This window comes from Rhynchophorus ferrugineus, unplaced genomic scaffold (genome assembly GCF_030347505.1).
Source record: "Rhynchophorus ferrugineus isolate W39M unplaced genomic scaffold, kcgeb_rfMv2 rfM8, whole genome shotgun sequence".
Lineage (NCBI taxonomy): Eukaryota > Metazoa > Arthropoda > Insecta > Coleoptera > Curculionidae > Rhynchophorus > Rhynchophorus ferrugineus.
Window position 1 is genome coordinate 12493292 of NW_027472587.1, and position 21217 is coordinate 12514508.

Below are 21217 nucleotides of genomic sequence, written 5' to 3' on the forward strand. Positions count from 1 at the left end.
AATATTAATAGATTTGATTTGATTTCAGCTGCTGTTTTAGCTAGCCAGCAAGCGGCCGCCGTGACAGTAATAAACCCGTACCCGACCAAGTGAAATCCCGGATCAAAATTCAAACCAAGTGTTGTAGAGTGACAATTTAAGCATTCCAAATAGATGTGTTTTATTAGTGTGCACCGCTCATTTCCGTATCCATTCAGCGTCTTTTTGTGGCACCCCACTAGTCCGCAATGGTCACTGTATTTGGCCAGCCTTCAATGTCCAGACCGCCAACGAAGAAATAGTGGAGAATATTAGTGAAGTGTTTCCTTTTTTTAACACAGACTGAAACCGAGAACACTGAAACAAATGACGTGAATGTAACCGACTATTGGTGTGTCCCAAAACAGAACTTTTAACGAATTATTTTTTTTCTATAGAAACACTGCTGTTTTGCAATGCAAACGTGTGTTGTAAATGATTTATTTTCTGTGTATATAGTGTAAAGGCATAATGTCTTTATTAAAGTCATATAAGATAGTAAAAAAAAGTAGTAGACTGATAATTTACCTATTTAGGGTACATGTATTTTTTAATGTCCAACCTTTGTCTTCGTTTTTTTTATTTAATTGCTTTAAGAGATATATGGGTACATGCGTCTAAAAACTACCGAGTAAATACAAATAGAGATGTTATATTTGAGATGAATAAATAAATCTATAACTGTTTATTATGTGGAAGGAATTTCAAATTTTGTGGCGATTTTCCAACAGAAAAATGGGATCGGTTAGTAACTGATAGACAAGAATATTTTCTCGCGCTTTAACATATGCATTTCATCGAACGGATTTAAAAAAAAATATTTCCTTATTCTAGCGATTTCAAACAAAAATCTAAAGTTAGATGTTTAGTACTGTAAATATATTTGTGTTTATATTACGATGCTTTGAATTTTTTGAATACACTTGTTTACTAGCCTTAATCGTCTGTTTGTTTTTATCCTATAAATATATTCAATTAGTTGTGTTTAAATAATTCCTGTGTCTATTTTATCAAAATTTATATATACGGTATCAATACAGGTGCACAAGGTTTTCAAGAATTATTTTCCATTTGAACTGTTGCGGCATCGTAGCCACGCAAAGGTCCATTGGAAAATCGTACAAACTTTTTATATGATTGCAAAAAATTATAAATATATTATACATAAATATATATCTGTTTAGAGTTCGCAGTGCAATTATATGAAACCTATCGCACTGACTAAAATAGTACGACGCATGTACTTCCTACGTATCGTTTCAGTTTTAATGAAACGGTATTTTTGTATAATTTTTAATTTTACTTTACAAATTTGCAGTCTGTACACCCTGTAATATTTCTGTAAATATATTCGCCATGCCCCCGGTCGGTCATGACAAGATAATTTTATTTATTGGTGGCGCATGTGCTATAATGACAATTCCCTGTTCGTCTGTTGTTGTTTTACATGCCGGATTTGTGTATATTAGAGTAAATTCTGTTACGATTATTTTTTTAATAAATGTTTATTTATATATTTAAGGTTATATTTTAGTTGTAGTATATATATATATTGTGATAAATTAATGTTAAAGAGTAAATTCGTTTCTTAGGACCTAAAATTTGATTTTCACAGAAAATTACCTCCTGTACAGACTACAAGAGGCTTACGTGTAAAGTTGCTTAATAAAAATCATTGATCTAAAAATGAAATTGTGTTTTATTTCAACTTTATTCCCGTGTTCTTATCTCCACTGATTTACTAACATTTAAATTAACACAAAACCTATGTTTATGGTAATTCAGTAATTACAATTAACGATACATAATTTAATAGTTACAAGAATTCATTAACATTATTTTTGATGAATGCTGGAGGTGTGATAATCATTCATAATTAAATGAGAATTTTATAAATCTTTCAGATTTAGAAACTTCATATACACTCATTGTTACGGATGTAATTTTTGTAGTTTAACAGTTATGATACCTCATTAATTGTATATGTGTTGATAGCTAATAGGGAGTTACTTCCTATTTTTTATACAGTTCTCGTTGAAGAATTTTTTAGATTTTAATAGATTTGTTTTAAAACGTTAAACGTTATAAACTTTTGTTTAAAATAGAAAGTGGTGTAGAAAGAATCAGACGTAATATTTCAGAACGATGAACGAGAAGTTACAGGACATGAGTTATATAACATCTTAGACCACTAGATTATATGGATACAAACATATAATTTGTAGTGCTTTTGGTGCTAATATTATATGAAACGAAGAATCTATGGAAATGTTTTAAAGTTTTGTAGCTCACCTAAGAACCAATTAAAACAGTTATTTCCAAGCGTTTTTACTAAATATGTAAAATAAATAAGGCATCTAACATTTTTTCCTGGTTTGTTTTTTTTTTTGAGGTACAAATTTTAAAATCAAAACAGTTTCATTTTGATCATGCTTAAACTATTCTGTAATAAACTGTGTGAACTTACTGACCGATAAGGTTTATATCAATATTATCGATGTTGTAGTTCTGTCGACAGTTAAAATTAATGGGTGGATTTTAGTGTAATGTATTATTTTACTTCTCTGTAACTGTCGTATGATGTATCATCAGGCGGCATTTTTGGTATTTTATTTAAATTTTTATTGTATTAACTAGTAATTATATGAAAATTTAACTACTTTTTTTTCTTCTTAAATTATCTATAATTTTTCTTTTTAATTCAAAGAAAATTGATTTCTTAATTGTCGCTCTTTGAACTTAATTACGAAGTTTGTTACTGTTTTTAATCGAGACTCTGAGGGGATGTTGTGGTTTAGTAGATTAGTTCGTTATTGGTTCTCTTTTGGCAAAATTTCACCCTTACAGATAATATTATTTATTTAAATATAACATCTATAACATTGTAATTCCGGTATTTTACTGTTTTGTAGGGTAATGTTTTGTGGGATTTAAGCTTAATTAATGAACTTAAAATTAAAGTAAATATATAGTCCTTTCAATAAAACGGACAATGCAACACTGTAGAACGTATTACCAAATTCAGTTTCTAAAAACGTAAAGTCCCTTTTAAACTAGGAGCAATTTTTTATCTTATTTTACCAATTAGCATTACTCTAGTTAAAAAGAGATAGACTGAAGTCTAATGCGTCCGAACATGCAACCGAAACGGTCTATAAAATTTTATTTTTGTTGGTACAAGTCAACACCGTTGTCATATGTCAATGTAACTATGATGTAACTATAATAGTTATAAATTTGATCGGCACACATTAGTTCTTTAATTAGATGGACTACATAGTCATTTCACTATTCTGAATTTATTTTGAATTACTAAATTAGATGCTCTCGTATACGCGTTTACTGTTATGTGTTTTGTTTCAGGAACATTCTACAAACAGATAACGAACTCGCTAACGGAAATTGTTGCTGACTTGCTTCTTGTCTTTTCGAAACTTCGCTTGCACCTTAGAGAGAAAAGTTTGTACAGATATAGTTGAATTTATAATTTTTTAAATGATTTCCGTTTTATTAATACTTACATTCACATTCCATTATTAGGTAATAATCCTAACAACATCATTCCTTCTTCTTATTGTATATTTTTTAGTTTGAATTCTGCTTGATTTGCACATTTTGTGTACCATGTATAAAATGACTCATATGTACCAATATGGTGAGAACCTACCCAGTTTATATAATTATTTACTTAAATATATAGTAGAAATAATTGGAGGGTATTTTGTATAAAAACTGTGAACTTTTTAAACAATAAATATATTTATACAATTATTTTTTGTTTTATTTATAACATTTTTTCAATCACTTCATACGCAGAACAAATAAATAAGAACTTAAAGCACAAAGATGCGAAAAATTAGTATAATTAGTTGAGAAGTAAACACTAAATTATAATTTTCATATTTAAGCTTATCCCATTTTTTTTTAAATGATGACTCGCTATACTATTGTTTATGAAGTACAGGTCGAAATTAGACATTTAGTGACTCGTCATCATCTGCACTTATCGGCAAAATAATAATAAAGATCCAATTATACGTATCAAAATAGATATTTACAGATTTGTTAAAATCTATATTTTGTCACAACCTGGTTTCTTATGGACATTCGTAACCAACAAATAATGGGATTTTTTAAAAATTACTCCTAGTATTTTTACGCGGTGTTACGTTCCATCACATTACCACTTTTAAAATGCTAATTTTTCCGCATCACTCTGACCGAGCCAGCCAGCATACATTTGCAATAAAAAATTGAAATCAAACTTTGTTCAATGTTTGTATCGATTGTAAAAATGGTAAAACACTTGGAATCAAAATCAAGTACTCTAAAGAAACTAAATAACAGTTGATTGAATTTGTGACAGTGACAATTACTATAAGCGATGTTTTCAAACTATGAATTCTAAGAATAAATATTTTTAGACATGTAAGGTGGAGTTATTGAAAATAGTGACAATAGCTTCACAGACAAATCCTAAAAGAAGAAACGACTTAGGTCTGAAACGTTTATAATTATATATTTTATACTGGAGAGGGTAGAAAGTAAAAGTTTACAGAACATAGTAGAAATAATGTTGTTGTTTCCTCAAAACAGTGATTATTACTTATTTCGTAACGAAAACACACATTAATATACCATTTAAATAACATAAATTGTAATCCAATAGATGATGGTGTAGAATACAAAGTAACAGGGATTCACTTCATATAAAAGGCAGATATTTATTTTTAGATCAATAGTTTTTGCAATTTATGTTGGTAATTATTCTGCGTGTTACATAGAACAATATATGTTTGTTATTCAAAGCTCGTTATCCAATGTTTCTATAGGGAAAAACAATTTATTAAATGTTGCGACATATCTATTGAAAAGTCCCAGGCCTGACGCATAGATGGCGCTATTAGATTTAAATTCATATGTTTTTTAGTTAGCCCTAACTTTCAAAAGATGCGTGTATAAATTTGACAGCTATCTGATCATTAGTTTGTTAATTATATCATTTTGAATGAGGCAACTTTTAAAAAATTTTTAAAAAATTTTTTAATTTGAAAAAAATGGATAAAAAGGAATTTCGCCTGTTGATAAAATATTGCTTTTTTAAGGGAAGAAATATAGTTGAAGCAAAAACTTGGCTTGATGCCGAGTTTCCGGACACTGACCCAGGAAAATCAACCATCAAGGATTGGTATGTCAAGTTTAGACGTGGTGAAATGAGCACCAAAGACGGTGAACGCAGTGGATGTCCAAAAGAGGTTGTTACCGACGAAAATATTTAAATAATCCACAAAATGATTTTGAATGGCCGTAAATTGAAATTGAATGAAATAGCAGACACTCCAAAAGATATCATGTGAACGTGTACATCATATCTTTCACGAATATTTGAGTATGAGAAACTTCTGTGCAAAGTGGGTGCCGCGCGAGCTCACTTTTGACCAAAAACAACGACGAGTTGATGATTTGGAGCAGTGTTTGAAGATGATCAAGCGTAATAAACCCGAGTTTTTGCGTCAATATGTGACAATGGATGAAACATGGCTCCATCATTTCCCTCAGAAGTCCAATCGACAGTCATCCGAGTGGACTGCACGCGATGAACCCGCTCCAAAGCATGGGAAAACGAAACGGTCGGCTGGCAAGGTTATGGTGTCTTTATTTTGGGATGCGCATGGAACAATTTTCATTGACTACCTTGAAAAAGGAAGGACCATCAACAGCGACTATTACATAGGGATATTGGATCGTTTGGAGGACGGAATCGCCGAAAAACGGCCACATTTGAAGAAAAAGAAAGTGCTGCTTCACCAAAACAATGCACCGTGTCACAAGTCAGTGAAAACGATGGCAAAAATCCATGACTTGGGTTTCGAATTGCTTCCTTATCCATCCATCCATCCATTCTCCAGATCTGCCCCCCAGCGACTATTTCCTGTTCTCAGATCTCAAAAGAATACTCGCTGGGAAGACATTTTCGTCGAATGAAGAGGTGATCGCCGAAACTGAGGCCTATTTTCAAGCAAAGCACAAATCGTACTGCAAAAAGGGTATCGAAAAGCTGGAGGGTCGCTATAATGGGTGTATCATCCTTGAAGGGAATTATGTTGAATTAAAAAAACTAATTTTGCCAAAAAATGTGTTTTACTATGGTAGTCCGAGAACTTTTCAATTGACCTGTTATTCTGAAAAATGCAATTTGCTAATATGAGAGTTATGTAACAAGTACCTTATGTAGTCTGGACAGGTGCTGCTAACTTTTAAAGTTATATTTTCTAATATCTAAGTATATTTAATGTGTGATTTGCAACAATGGCAAAATAGTTATTTGAAATAATAATAAAATAACTGTTATGTGACAGCTTATATTCATTATGTACTTATATTTTTGCTTTATGATATTTTATATTTGTATTTATATAGAATTTTATTTGAATAAATTATACTCAACATATAAACACTCTATATATTACTCTAAACTAAAAAACTACTCTACTCTAAAAAAAAATTAACGACGCCATGTCCTTGCCTGGCCCTTGTCCTTACTAACAGTAAGAAGTATCAGTTAGGGTTATTGGATCAGCTGATAGGGTGGAGTTTAGTGGGTAGCCCAGAGGCAGTCTCCACATAACCAGTCCAACTCGCTTATTCCTGCGGGTCTCCCCGACCAGGTATCCGTAACAATATTCCCCTTCACGGTTCCAGGCCAAAAAAAATATTACTCTATGGTTAATACCTTTCATTTTGTCCATAAAAGAAGTAACAACTTTACCTCGTTCACTACAAGGAATCAGAGGTTTCTTCAAATAACATGTTATCTCAAATAGTAATGCTTATTCGATAAAAAACTCGAACATAATATAAAAAAGGAACAACACATACTCTGATTTGAAATGTCTAATATTTTAAGGTTATGTTGTTGACATATTGTTCCTACGCATGAAGTTTTGTATTTTACAATTTTAACAAAATTTATTGTTAGTGTATTCTTGTGTCGAGCGTTGAAAATATATTCAATATTATATTGGAAATATATTATATAATAACACGTAGTATTTCATATTATATGTTTTTTACTACCATGTTTCATTCAGTGCTTTATTATTTAATATATCATGAATATTTAGCTAGAAAAGTGATATTGGTTATTAATATCAAGTAGGTGCTAATATCAACAAGTAATGTTCATGGACATGTGATTGCATTACTTTCATTAAGCGTATAAAATGTCATAATAATAGGAAACGTAATTACATTTTAGATGTATTATATTTTGGAACCTAAATTTCTAAATATATTTCGATAATGGGCGTGATGTACCATTTAATTTATTATTTTAAATCTTGTCGGCTACAGTAACCGTGAGACTATTTGAACAAATATGATAATCCCGTGGAGTAGGAGTTGCTCAATGGGATCGATTGAATTTCTGTTAAGTAAGGGGGTGGATTTTAGTGTAAGGTATTGCTTTACGTTTTCGTAGTTGTCGAGTGGGTTTCGTCAGTTTTGTGTCAACTTCGGACTAATATGTATCATCAGGTTGTTATTTTTGGTGTTTTATTGAAACTTGGTGAGTAATTATTATATTTTTACGTTTGCTGTTGGTATTTATTAATTTTCCGATTTATCAATTGTCAATTATTTTTATGTTTTTAAAATTAAATGTTAACAAAACTGACACAGCACTCTTTAATGACAAAATTCGTTTTAATAACCTTTCATGGACCATTAACAATGAGAGCTATCTGTTGTCCACCTAAACACAACAACAAGGCACAACAATACCACGGTTTCTTTAACACGCTGGGTAATAGATTCATTGCCGGAGAAGACTACAATGCAAAACATGTAATGTGGGGTTCTAGATTAATAGCAACAAAAGGCAGATAATTGGTCAGAGCAACGAAGGCACATAACTTACAGCATATCTCTACTAGTAAGCTAAAATATTGGCCGTCAGATAGAAATAAAATTCCCGATACCATAGACTTTTGTGTTACAAAATATATTTACACCAAAACGTGCAAAGCTGAATCATGCTTCGATCTATCACCTGATCACTCACCAGTTATTATAACAGTATTCGCAACAAAATGAAACCACTTTCTTCGCATAACACCAAAACTAACTGGCCATTATTTAGAGAGAATTTAGACAGTTTAGTATCTCTAAATTTACATCTCAAAATAGAAAGAGATGCAGAAATAGCAGAAAAAAAAATATAACAAAATCTATACAAGAGGCCGCTTGGTACGCAACACCTAATAACGTGACATATCAAAAGTTTAATTATATTTCATCTACAATTAACCAAAAAATTGCCGAAAAGAGAAAAGTGCGAACAATCTGGCAACAAGTCAGAACAGATGAAAACAAGAGAAAATTCAACAAGGCCACAAAAGAGTTGAAAGAGCTAATAAATAAGGAACAAAAAGCAAGGAATTCAAAACAATTTGGAAAACTTAACGCCAAATGATGCAACGGAATATTCTCTCTGAAAAGTAACAAAAAAAAATTAAAGAACATCAACAATATAATCCACCCATTAAAATTGACAACAATACCTGGGCTAGATAAGAATGATAAAGATAAAGCGGAAGTTTCCTCTAACCTTTTAAACAAACGAAAATAACATAGTTAACTTTCTTAACACTCCCTTTCAAATGGATCTGCCACATGATAAATTTACTGTTAAGGAAGTAAAACGAAAAATACATAAAGAAAGCAGTTCTAAAAAGGTTCCTGGTTTTTATCTAATAACTGGAAGAATCTTACTGGAACTTAATTACTTCGCTAGCACTTGGAAAGTGGCTAAAATCATTATGATTCTTAAACCTGCGATCTCTAAACTATTCGAAAAATTATACATTAATATACTCAAAATAATCGTAGAGGAGGGAACTATTATTACAGACCATCAATTCGGATTCCGTAAGAAACACGGAACAATAGAACAAATACATAGATTAGTCAACCAAATTAACAAAAACATAAACGATAAAACATATTGCCCGATATTTCTCAGACCTTCGACAAGGTGTGGCACACTGGACTGCACGTTAAATTGAAAACGCTTTTGCCCCATACGCACTTTCAACTGCTGAAATCGTACCTCACCGACAGACACTTTATTGTCAAACAGGGCGACGAATACACTGACCTACACCCAATATATTGGGGTGTTCCGCAGGGCAGTGTTCTTGGCCCATTGTTATATCTTTTGTATACAGTTGACCTACCGATCTCAAGAAACACTACTGTTGCAACATATGCTGACAATACAGTTTTATCATCACACGAGGATCCAATATGAGCCGCAAGAAACCTCTAACTTCATCTTAAAAAAGTCAAATTGTGGTTGAAAACGTGACATATTAAAGTAAATGAGACAAAATCTACCCATATGACATTCACCCTTTGCAGAAGAACATGTCCCTCAGTAAAATTGAATAGTCATGAACTTCCGGGTAGATGGTTGACGAGATTAATAAAAAAATTACCTTTCTATAAAAGTCTTTTTTGATTTATACACGAATTTAAATTTGTTTTGAAATAAATTGAGTTAATTTGTTTCCAGTGATTGCCGTGCACGAGCTCTCGTGTCCTTCAAGCTCTGGATCATCGACTCTGGCACGGTTAAGATCCGAACTGCTATGCGATTATGATTCCAATATCAGGTCGGTTAAAGATCACCGTAACGCAACCGTGGTTTCCTTCAGATTACTGTTAAAATATTTTTCTTTTGTAAGTATTATGATCATGTATCACGATTTTTGTTGAATAGTACAGTTCGAATGTTGCAGGATCATTACACGCATACTCTGAGTGTGGACGCCTGGTTTCCCACGGTAATGTAATATAATTTATTGCGTTGGGGAAAAAGTAATTTCGATTTCTTTGATTTCGAAAGAAATGATATTAAATTATATGAGTTTCAAACACTAATTAATGATATATGTGTGGTTTTGGCCGACGACCCCTTGCTTCTGAGATGTTTGAGTGATAATCTGAGACAAGTAATTTTGACAAGCCTCTTTTAATGTCACCTTAACACTATTAAGAGATATTTTCAGATACCAAACTGAGGCCTGTTTTGAAGCAAAGGACAAACTAATTTTGCCAAAAAAATTGTTTTACTACTGTAGGCCGGTGACTTTTCAATTGACCTGTCATATATTTAATGAATATAATATTATAATATTTATAATATCGTAAAAAAACGAAATTACGTTTCCCTCAACCTCAACCTTGTATTCACCGATGAATTTTTTGCTAGCAAAAAATGATTTTCAGCGGTTTTTTTTCTTTTTATTAAACAAGAAAAATATTGTGTGTCACAAATATAGGTTTTTAGGCACAAAACTTGACATCTTCAAAGAGATATAAATGTATTAAGGCATTACTTTGGCAAAATTTAACATGTATAGCTTTGAAGCTTGATCTCAGTAGAATAAAATGACATATGCGGTAGTGACATCTGTTAGAATAACCGGTAATTATTTTCCGGTACTAGTACATTTGGTACTAGTTGGTTTGATGTTTTAATACAACTCCATGTTTGCATCCAGTTGCACCATAGGCCCAAATTGGTTTTATGATTGACTGTCTGATCTGCTCTGCTTTCTGTACAATATGATATTTCCAATTTAAACTGCCGTCGAAATGGATGCCGAGGTATTTAGCTGATTTTTCTTGAGTAATCGGGCATCCATCATGTGATATAATTAGGTTTTTGCCACAATGCAAAATTAACATAGGCAGTTGTACTTGTTCTACAGCCTTAAGCAGAAATATATCTTGTACCATAATAACTGTGTCGTCGGCAAATGTTCCAGGCACTGTTTCTTTTGGTTTTGATATATTAGCAGTACAGATCAGATACTGAGAGTACTCAAGACAATTAATCCATGGTAATGATAATTTGTATGGAATTATAGGAGACTTGTTATTAAGATTCAAGATAAGTAAGGTGTTTTAATTATTAATATCCGGTTCAGAGAATTAGTTATTTTCTTGTCTTGTTGTTTTAAGAGGTTTTTAAATGCGGACTTAGACTCAGCTGTGGCATTGACAATTTGTCTTTTCATTTGCGAGCATGTATATTCATTAATTTTCATCCTTTTATATCCCCGGTTTCTCCGCCTATTGGATCCACCCGGAACCTTGAATTAAAAGCTTTAAAAAAAACTGTTAGCTTGTTTTCAATTTTAATATTTCGAAATTGTTCTTAAGGTAGTAGTAATTTTTATTCATATTTTTAGCATGTTTATTAACTTTTTTATTTAGTATTGGGCTGATCAACATCTGAAATGGAGACCAGAAGATTACGATGGTATAAAATCCATACACTTGTCTTCAGATTACGACATATGGACACCTGATATCTCCATATACAATAGGTATATATTTTTGTAATATTTTTTTCATTTTTTTGTCATTTTTCATACATTTTCTAAAAGTTAATCATTAAATGTATTTATAAATTCTCGCTTTTTTTAGAGTCTTTAGCTCGCAGAAGAAATTATACTCGTAGTTTTTTGACAACGTTTTGGAAAAATATCATCTACCATCTTCAGATCTTGCTTCCTTGTCGTTTACATATCGTTACAGGAATTGAACAATAGAAGATACTGGCTCGGGAATATATAACACATGGACTGAAAAGTCCGGGCGTAACATCGAAAACGCTTTTTAGTTCAAAATTGATTTTATTCATTAACGTAATCTCCATCCAGAGCCACACAATCATTCCAGCACCGCTCTAACATTTCAATGCCACTTTTGTAGAACGATTTATCTTTTGCCGCAAAATAAGGCCTGTCACTAGTTACTGTCCACTCAGATGACGATCGTTTTCATTCAGATGTAGTGAAGTGATGGATCTATGTTTAATCCATTGTCACATATCGACGCAAAAATTCCGGTTTGTTACGTTTAAACATGGCCAAACCCTGCTCACAATCATCAATGCGTTTGTGGTCAACAGTGAGCAAACGCGGCACTCATTTTGAACAGAGCATCTTTACGATTTTAGCTAACCCACGCAACTTCACGTCTCGATCATTCGAAACGATTTTGTGGATTTTTTTTAAGTCGATTTGTTATATTACCACCTCATTTGGACGTCCACTGCGTTCTGCATCATCGATGTCTCTACGACTACGTTTGAAGTCAGCAAACCAACGTCTTATTGTTGTTTTTGTTTCTGCGGCTTTTTTCCCATCAAGATGTGGCAGTGTAAAATTAAAACACGAAATTGTTTTTGATCCATTGTTTTGAAAATAACAAAAGTAGTGTCACTCTTAGCATAATAACTGACAAACTTATGAGTAGAATGTCATGAAAATTTAACAGCTTTAAACCAGCGCCATCTTTGTGTTAGGCCCGTGACTTTTCAGTCCATATATATATATATATATATATATATATATATATATATAGATTAGAGATAAGTTTCTTACTCGATAGAGAAACTTAGACCTTTACTTGGAATGTCTATATCGTTCCAATTTAGACCAATATTGTTCAACAAGTCTGCCTTCATGAGGATCTTGTCCAGAAAGTTGCGGTTTACTTCGCCTGCTTGATGAATCGATGAGTGTCTGGCATCGAATCATTTTGTACGTTTTGGATAATATTCTTCCTCGTCTCGATGATTTTCTATAGTGGGTTCAGAGGGCTGATTGGACTGTAGTTAAAGTAAAAGAGATATATGCGTGATTTCAGACATTTTTTCAATCCGAATATCGATTGGTGATGTTAGTTAGCTCTGGATGTTTATACCGATGCTCTTCAGATAGTGAGATTTTTAATGATTGCTGCGAACATTTTTGGAGTGACAACGTGCCCATGCGGTAATTCGATTGGTAAAACTGTATCTCGATTACTGATTGCATTAGCGATATCTAGGTTTCGGAATTTTGATCAACATAGTTGGTCGTTTGAGGTTGAAAGGACTCACCTTTCAGCCCAACCTTTTCCAGATCTGAAAGTGAAGCAAGCAATGGTGGAAAATGATTCGTAAATAAGGCTTAAGGCCTGATTATTCCTTATTTCGATCAATGCTGGGCGGTTTTTGTTTATTTTATTTGAACCCATTCAAGCTTCCTCCCCTGAGAAATGGGAAAACGTTGTAGCTTCCACTGTGAGCTATATTTCGATTAATATTTCCAAAAAATAAACAGCGAGAATTTCTATATCCTATATTTAATACATATCCCAATAAAATAAACGATACTGTTGTTTCAGGAAGGATCAATCTACCGACCCCAGAACATTAACGGACACGACATGCGCGGTTAATTCAAAGGGAACGGTTTTATGTGTCCCTCCAGTGCATTTTGACGCTCTGTGCGTACCAAACTTAAGAAAATACCCTTACGACGTTCAAGAATGTACGGTTCGTTTTGGCTCATGGATTTACAAAGGCGAAGACCTTAAACTGAAACTGGTAAGTAAGGCAGACTATCAAATTTAATATAAGTAGAAAATTCATGATCCCGATAAGGGCGCTCGAACTTTTTGCGGTAATTTTGGTGAAGTTACTTTGCAAACATTTTTCGGCCTAATGTTATAGAATCTACCATAGATACATCTCCTATTTATCAACCCGATGTAGATCTAAATCTAATTTCTCCACTGGAAATTGCCACTGAAATTGATAACCTCAATCCTAAAAAGGCACCTGGTATAGATGACATTTCACCTGGATTATTGAAAGAACTGCCACGAAAAGCAATCATCATGTTGACATATATATTTAATGCCTGTTTAAGGCTGAAGCATGCCCCGGAATGCTTTAAAGTTGCACAAATAAGTATGCTCAAAAAACCTGACAAACCTGCAGAACAAGTGGAATCTTACAGGCCTATTTCGCTACTACCTGCAATATCAAAGCTATTTGAGAAGCTGATATATAAACGTATTAAACATCTGGTAACAATACCAGATTTCCAGTTTGGTTTTCGAAATCACCATTCAACTATCGATCATGTGCACAGAGTAACTGCGGCTATTGAAAGAGCGTTTGAAGAAAAGAAATACTGCCCTGCAATATTCCTGGATGTCTCACAAGCTTTTGATCGGGTTTGGCATTTGGGATTAATCTGTAAGATGAGCAAATTGTTACCGCGTAACTATTGTCAATTGCTGGAGTCATATTTATTCGGAAGAAAATTTAGAGTATAGCACGAAATGGCGTTCTCGACATTTAAAAATATCTCGGCTGGAGTTCCACAAGGTAGCGTCTTAGGACCTCTCCTGTATCTGCTCTACACTGCTGACATTCCAACAACAAAAGAAACACTTCTTGGAACCTTTGCTGATGACACAGTTATTATGGCAAAATATATATCTCTGCCTAGGGCAATAGAAAAAGTGCAAGTGGCGGTCAACAAAATCTACAAATGGAAAAAAGATTGGAAAATTCAACTTAATAGCTCCAAATCTGTCCACGTTAATTTTGCATTAAGGCGAAATAATAAAAACTTAATTATATCACTCAATGGATGCCCGATTCCTCAAGCAGAATTAGCAAAATACCTTGAAATCCATCTTGACGGTAGATTAAATTGGAAGCATCACGTTAGACAAAAAGCAAAACACATTAGAACCAAAATAAAACAACTATACTGGTTAGTCGGAAGATACTCTCAACTTGATCTAAAATCAAAGAGGTTGACCTATAATACAATTATAAAGCCAATTTGGACCTATGGGGTGCAAATATGGGGTTGCACTAAAAATTCAAGTCAGTTAGTCATACAGCGCTGTCAAAACAAGATTCTTCGATTGATTACCAATGCCTATCAATGATTGACTACCAATGAAGAACTGCACGATGACCTGGAAATCAAATGGATTTGCGAAGTTGTGCAGGATTTCGCTTTAAAACACGAAAGAAGATTACTAAATCATTCTAACGTGGAAGCAATACAACTGCTGGACAGCGCACAGGATGTCAGGAGATTGAAACGAACAAAACCACACGAACTTGTGTGAACATTTAGTGTGTGTTATTAATGTAAACTATAGCTATAAGTTAATAATTAATAAATAATTATAATTTTATAATTGAGGAATGCATACTGATGTATTTTCTCGTACTTGTAGCACATAGGAAAAGTTGTAATAAATTAATTGTAATAATAATAATTAAGATTGTACTAAGCGTATCTAATAAAGATGTTATAAAAAAAATAGAAAGTTGGTGACGTTTTGGAGCTATGAATTTCCTGACATGTAGATTGACTAAAATGGAACTCTTTGTCAAACAGCACATGCAACAATCACTGAAATAATATACCTATCTGATGAAATGGGATTAATATATTTATTTTCATATTTACAGGCAGATTTATAATTTAATTGACAAAATAAAACCACGAAATTTAGCCATCCGCTATAATAAATTGTATATCAGCCAAAGCAAATTAGATCACCTCTACGTAAACTTATATTTTTTTTTCAAATTAATTACATCTTCGTTAAATATGTTTAGTATAATCTTAATATACAAATTAGTTCATTACTACTGTTCTGATGTACTTGTAAGCAGTACATTACTTGAACTTGAATATGAACTTGTTCATTCACTCACATAGTTCTCGAAGCAACTCTCTTTTCGGAAGCATTTCCGGTTTTGTGTCATACTCTTCTAGCTTTTCGCTAGATCAGTTATTTCCGTTTTTTTTTCAGTTATTTTTCGGGTTTGCTGCTCAAGATCATCAATACTTTTGAGTCGTAGGTTTAAACTGATTTGTTTCTGCATTATAAGTTTAAACGTGTCCTAGTTTGTAAATTTATTAGTAAGATTTGGTTTCTTTGTTTTTTCAGAATTGTCGCGTATTAACAATGCTTGTGTCTGATCAGATAACAGTTAGCACAAGCTCTCGATTTTTATTTGATTTGATAAAATGCCTTTCGAAATTTAAAAATCCAGTAGCAAGCTCCATAAACCTTAGACCTTTTAAAAAAAAAATCTCTATATCGTTGGTTAACAATACTGATACAAATGATATTTTGTTTTGTATGAACAATCTCTGAATTTTCTAATTATTTTACCTGTTAATTTTTGTGTAGTAATTTGGACTCACCAAGGGATGTTTGACGTTGAGCCGCTTTTATTCAGCATATTTTACGAATTATAAAAATTTTAATGCACGTATATTAGTCACCTTAAAAAAGGATAATTTAAAAGCACTTCTTCGTGGATTTAATATTGGATGTTATATTACATAAATATTTTTCTTATCAGCTATATTTTAAATTGTTTAATTTTAATCCTCTACATATCTTATAGAGCCGACTCTATAAGCCACGTTCAGTTTAATTAGCGATGGAAATCTATTCAAACAAGGAGGCTGCAGCATTTCAATTAAGCACCTTAATTGGAACTGTTTTGTTATGTGAGATATAAACAAATAATTGGGTTACGAATTTCCATAATTGACACTCAAAATAGATTATTTTGATGGTTTGGCTACTAATATTTCACGTCACATGAAAACATTAAGCGATTTAGCGCAACAGCTAAAATAAAATAGTATGTTGTCAGAAATGGGAAAGTGTTGTAGAAAATGATGGAAAATATTGTGAACGGTGAAACACTTAACATATTAATGATTTTTGTTTTGTCGATCTCTTTTTCAGTTAACACCGATGGTGGATTTGGAGGATATGGAACCAAATGGCGAATGGGAACTGTTGTCTTTCAACGCCATCTATCATAAGGGAAACTATTCCTGCTGCCCCAACAGCACTTATCCTTCGATAGACATTGTGTTTGAAATCAAACGACACTCGGCTGCTCATACCGTCAATGTTGTTTTACCATTATTGGGTAGGTGCTTTGTTTTCTCAGTAGTTGTTCTTATTTTACGCCTTTCAGTTTGCATCCTGCTTACGTTAAGCACCATGGCCATGTCCCCTCTAAATAAAGACCGCCTTATTCTGGCTTGCGTCAATTTATTGGCTCACATCTATCATGTTCAGAACCTGTCCTATATTGTACCAACAAGTGGTGAGAACATGCCCAGTTTATGTAAGTACTTCTTTAGATAATGTATCAGGTGCTAAATTCGATGGTTTTGACATTTCTCGACATAAATTACGAGTTTTCTATTTAGTATTACTTAGTTATTCAATGTAAATCCGTTAAATACGTTTATAAACTTATGATGATGCTGTTCCGTCATATCTCCATCGAGATCCAAAACGAGGGACAATGGTTACCACATTAATAATAATGGTCAATTGAAAAGGCACCGAGTTGACACATAGATGGCACTACTAGAATTAAATCCATTAGTTATCCCTAACCCTCAAAAGATGCGTGTATAAATTTGACAGCTGTCGGATCGTTAGTTTCTGAATTATAGCATTTTGAGTGAAGCAACTTGTGTTATTGCGAAAAAATGGATAAAAATGAATTGTGTTGATAAAATATTGCTTTTTGATGCGAAAAAATACAGTTGAAGCAAAAACTTGGCTTGATGCCGAGTTTCCGGACATTGCCCAAGGAAAATCGACCATCAAGAATTGGTATTCTCGGTTTAGACGTGGTGAAATGAGCACCGAAGATGGTAAACGCAGTGGACGCCCAAAATAGGTTGTTATGTAGGCCGGGGACTTTTCAATTGACCTGTTATACTAAGAATATAATTTCATATCTTTTTTTTCCTATAGTTTCATTGCTTGTCAAATAAAAAAAATACTTTTTTTTGTGGCATATTGAGAATGGCGATGAAAAGCGAATTTACTACGACAATACCAAATACAAAATGTCATCGGTTTAGTCCACGTGAGCCCTCTACATGGACTCCGAAGCAGAATATTCACGACCATAAAGTATTCTTTCTGATTATCACTTGTTTAGTTCAATAGAGTATGGATTGGTTTGGATATTCTGAAGAGTTGCTATAATTAAATTGCTACCAAAGAAACATTGTTCTTTCGACTGATGATATGATGATACTAGAAATTCGTCCATGATACTAGAAAGATCGAAAAAAAGGTGTAGAAAGTTATGGAAAATATTTCTATTGATATCTACTGTACCAATTTTTCTCAATATAGGTATTTTTAAGACGAAAACATAATCAGAATTCATTCAAGCACCTAATAATAGTTGTATAGTGATAATTATCTTTTTTTACAGTGTCCATATCAAGGGATTCCACACTATTGACAGGGATTAGTATAATTTCAACCATACTGTTGAAATCCCTAATGCAGAAAGGAACTGATACACCAAGCTGGGTGTCCTCGACTGTATCTGTGTTGGTTAACACAAGACCTGGTCAATTGATATTGCTTTCTGACAATTCTTTAAAGGCAAGTTATTAGAGTTACTTTCAACATTGTCCTTATATTTTAGATGCTTATTCTGTTTTTTACATTTTTATTTTTTCATTTTCATCCTTCACTAATTTTTATTTTATTATTTTCCCCTTTTTGTGTGTCTTTGGTTCCTATGTTTTCCCAATTTCTATCTCTTTAATTCTTCTAGTGTATTTATGTTTTTTTTGCTCTGTTCTTTTTAACTCATTTGATGCTTTATTTTATTTATTGTATCTTCTGTTTTTTAGCTTTATTATACTCTGTAACTACCTTTTGTTTTCCATATTTTTTTCAATATAATTTTTATGATTTTGTTTCTTAATACGGAATCAGTTTTTCATCTCTTGTTTTCGTACTCGAGACAATAACATCTTTTTCTTTCTTCCTGCTTTTCTTTGCCTTTGTATTATCTCCTTCATATCTTAAATTTCATTGGTCTTTTTTATCAGTTGGGAGTTATAATATCTATGCACTTGGGAAACTATTCTGCCATTCGATCAGTTTTTTCTTTTTACTGTTATTTTGGTCCTGTCCTATTTATTATTGGATTAATTTTCCACATTTTTCTTTTTAACCTCAAAACCTTTAAAATTCTTATCTATCTGCTCACTGATTTTAGTTCTCTGATTTCTTAAATTTTGATACAAAATTAGTTTAGTACTAAGAACGCTAAATCAGGATATTTTGCCGCATCAGCTCTATGAGTCAGACATTGTTTCTTCAGACTAGTAGTTCTTTCGACGATTCGAACAACTATGGAGGTCTTCGTGTAATTTATTGAATGAAACTATGTTTCCCTAACTATTATACAACTAATTAACTAATGAAATGTATGAATGTTTGATTATTGAATGGATGATTGTTGATTGAATGTAAGATGCTTGGACGTCGGAAGAGGCATATTTCTGCTGTCTATTTTCTGTATGTCCTTGATCGTTTTTGGTCAATCTGATTCTGTGGCCAGTTCGCGATAAAAAGAAGAGGACTGACCTCACCACACAACGATTTGATAGGTTATGATGTATTTCTTTCGCAAAAATCTAAAATTGTCCGTAAAAATTTCACAAGAGATGGAAAAAAGTAGTAACCAACTAAATTTCCCTGTCAATGAAATACTTTCTGTTATGACATAAGTTACTTTTGATCACAAACAAATACATATAATTACCTTGTACTTTATATACGGGATGATAGTAAATTATTTTACAGTTCTAGACGGTTTGAATGTCTTTCTTTTCTATAATATTACATTAGAGATATCACTATTAAATCTAATATTATTATTTGTCAAACACCAATATTTTTGTTGCAACATTACACGTTAAATGAAACGTAATTTATTATTATTTTTTACAAGTATTTATTTCTAATGTCAACGAGATAACAATACAGATATAATTGTGTATGTCTAAAGGGAATTTGAAAAAATGAGACGGATATTATATCTGTACTAAATACAGACTTATTTCTAAGAATTCTCTATATTAATTACAATGTTACTTATTGACAAAGCGTTTATTATTTGTTATATTTACGACTTCTATTGCATTAATACAACAATAAGTATTTTATGTTATGTACTTAGGGTGCAGCTGCAGCTGAGAACAGCGAAGATGGCGTAGCGATCATTTCAAACCCAGGGACACAATCGACTGGAGACTGGACGGTTCTAGCCAAATTTATCGATGTTCTACTGTTTACAGCGTACATCATTATTTATTTTATTCTACTTATTAGTTACTAGAGATGTTGCCTTTCAACTGTTGGTGAATTTCAATTATCTTTTGTTAAATCAGAAATAAAATAAAACAGATTTCCCTTGAATGATTTTATTTAATTTATAAAATGCTCTTTAGTTTTAGTACATGACTTATATTTTTCATTTTCATATACATTCCCTTAGGTCTAGTAACTTGTTTACACCTACATTAAGGGGTACCTAGCACTAGACTCTGCTTTTTCACTAACAGTACACTACACCGACTCAAAAGCTTTGGTTCTCTTGAGTCGTTTCGTCAGACCTACATTGTTGGGAAACTGGATTGCCTCGATATTGACATGATGAAAAGTCCCTTGGCAAATTTTCTAATGGCCTTATCAATGGTGTCTATTTCCACTGAGTCCAAGTACAACTGGGCGTTAACAAAACCACTACCACTTAATGTGCTATCGGAACCATAAAACTTTAAACATACTGCCATAACTTGTAGCACGTCGCGAAGTATTAAATCCGTTGTTATCCGGGAGTAATTCATGTCTTTTCCAATTCTGGTATAGATTTTCATCTCCTAGCTTCCATTACTTTCGATTTCACATGCAAATTCAAACGGAGTTCTCAATTTCTAGCAAAAAGCTTTCTTTGAAGAGGTTCATTTAACTCTAGGCACATTTTATTATCTTAATCAACAACGACTTTTGTTGTATTTTGTTTATTCCTGTGTGTGTTTGTTTTCACAGTGTTATAAATGAGAACAAATTATAAGTCTACCTATAGAGTTAACCAACACATCAACACTTTTTTTTAGAAATTCGATTTTATCCATTAATCAATAGTTCAAGAATTCATTTAAAAGTTTTCCTTACTTGTCTTTGGCTTTTTGTATATTACACTTTGTCACTACGCTCAAAAATAAGCTTCAGTTGCGGCAGTCACAAATTAACTTTTTATATAAGCCAAATTTTTTTCTCTAAAAAATGTGGTCTACTATAATCCAGTGATCGCTAGGCACTAGATTCAATTTAATTATCGTTCGTGATATGGTGAATTGTTTTGTAAATGAAGCTTTTGTTTGTAAGGCCATTTTCTCTTGATTTCTACGCTCAATTGATCAGATCTACCATTTTTGTTTGAAAAGCTTCTGAT

The 21217-nt window shown here is 32.6% G+C and overlaps 2 protein-coding genes across 9 annotated transcripts in view; both read left to right on the plus strand.

Moving 5' to 3' along the window:
* The window catches only part of LOC143200829 (uncharacterized), a 205005-nt gene extending 203295 nt beyond the window's left edge, over positions 1–1710 (plus strand). For 5 of the 8 annotated variants that reach the window (XM_076411550.1, XM_076411555.1, XM_076411547.1 and 2 more), the window contains one exon: positions 29–1710. In XM_076411550.1, the coding sequence (XP_076267665.1) occupies positions 29–93 (65 nt within the window). In that variant the 3' untranslated portion in view covers positions 94–1710. The remainder of the gene's footprint in view (positions 1–28) is intronic. The other 3 variants (XM_076411552.1, XM_076411548.1, XM_076411551.1) reach the window with 1 other exon arrangement.
* A 5753-nt stretch (positions 1711–7463) lies between these two features.
* nAChRa9 (nicotinic acetylcholine receptor alpha 9 subunit) lies at positions 7464–20178 on the plus strand. Its single transcript, XM_076411556.1, has 9 exons — positions 7464–7585; positions 9593–9759; positions 9819–9863; positions 11302–11414; positions 13264–13465; positions 16666–16855; positions 16904–17056; positions 18173–18348; positions 19940–20178. Exons 1-9 carry the CDS (start codon positions 7543–7545, stop codon positions 20096–20098), a joined length of 1248 nt encoding a protein of 415 aa, XP_076267671.1. The 5' UTR covers positions 7464–7542; the 3' UTR covers positions 20099–20178.
* Positions 20179–21217: the final 1039 nt, after the last annotated feature.

Bases quoted from the DNA above. Each gene is read 5' to 3' on its own strand.
- nAChRa9 (XM_076411556.1), top strand. From the start codon at position 7,543: ATGTATCATCAGGTTGTTATTTTTGGTGTTTTATTGAAACTTG. The intron at 7,586-9,592 runs GTGAGTAATTAT...ATTTGTTTCCAG, and splicing joins TGGTGTTTTATTGAAACTTG to TGATTGCCGTGCACGAGCTC. The intron at 16,856-16,903 runs GTAGGTGCTTTG...TACGCCTTTCAG, and splicing joins TGTTGTTTTACCATTATTGG to TTTGCATCCTGCTTACGTTA.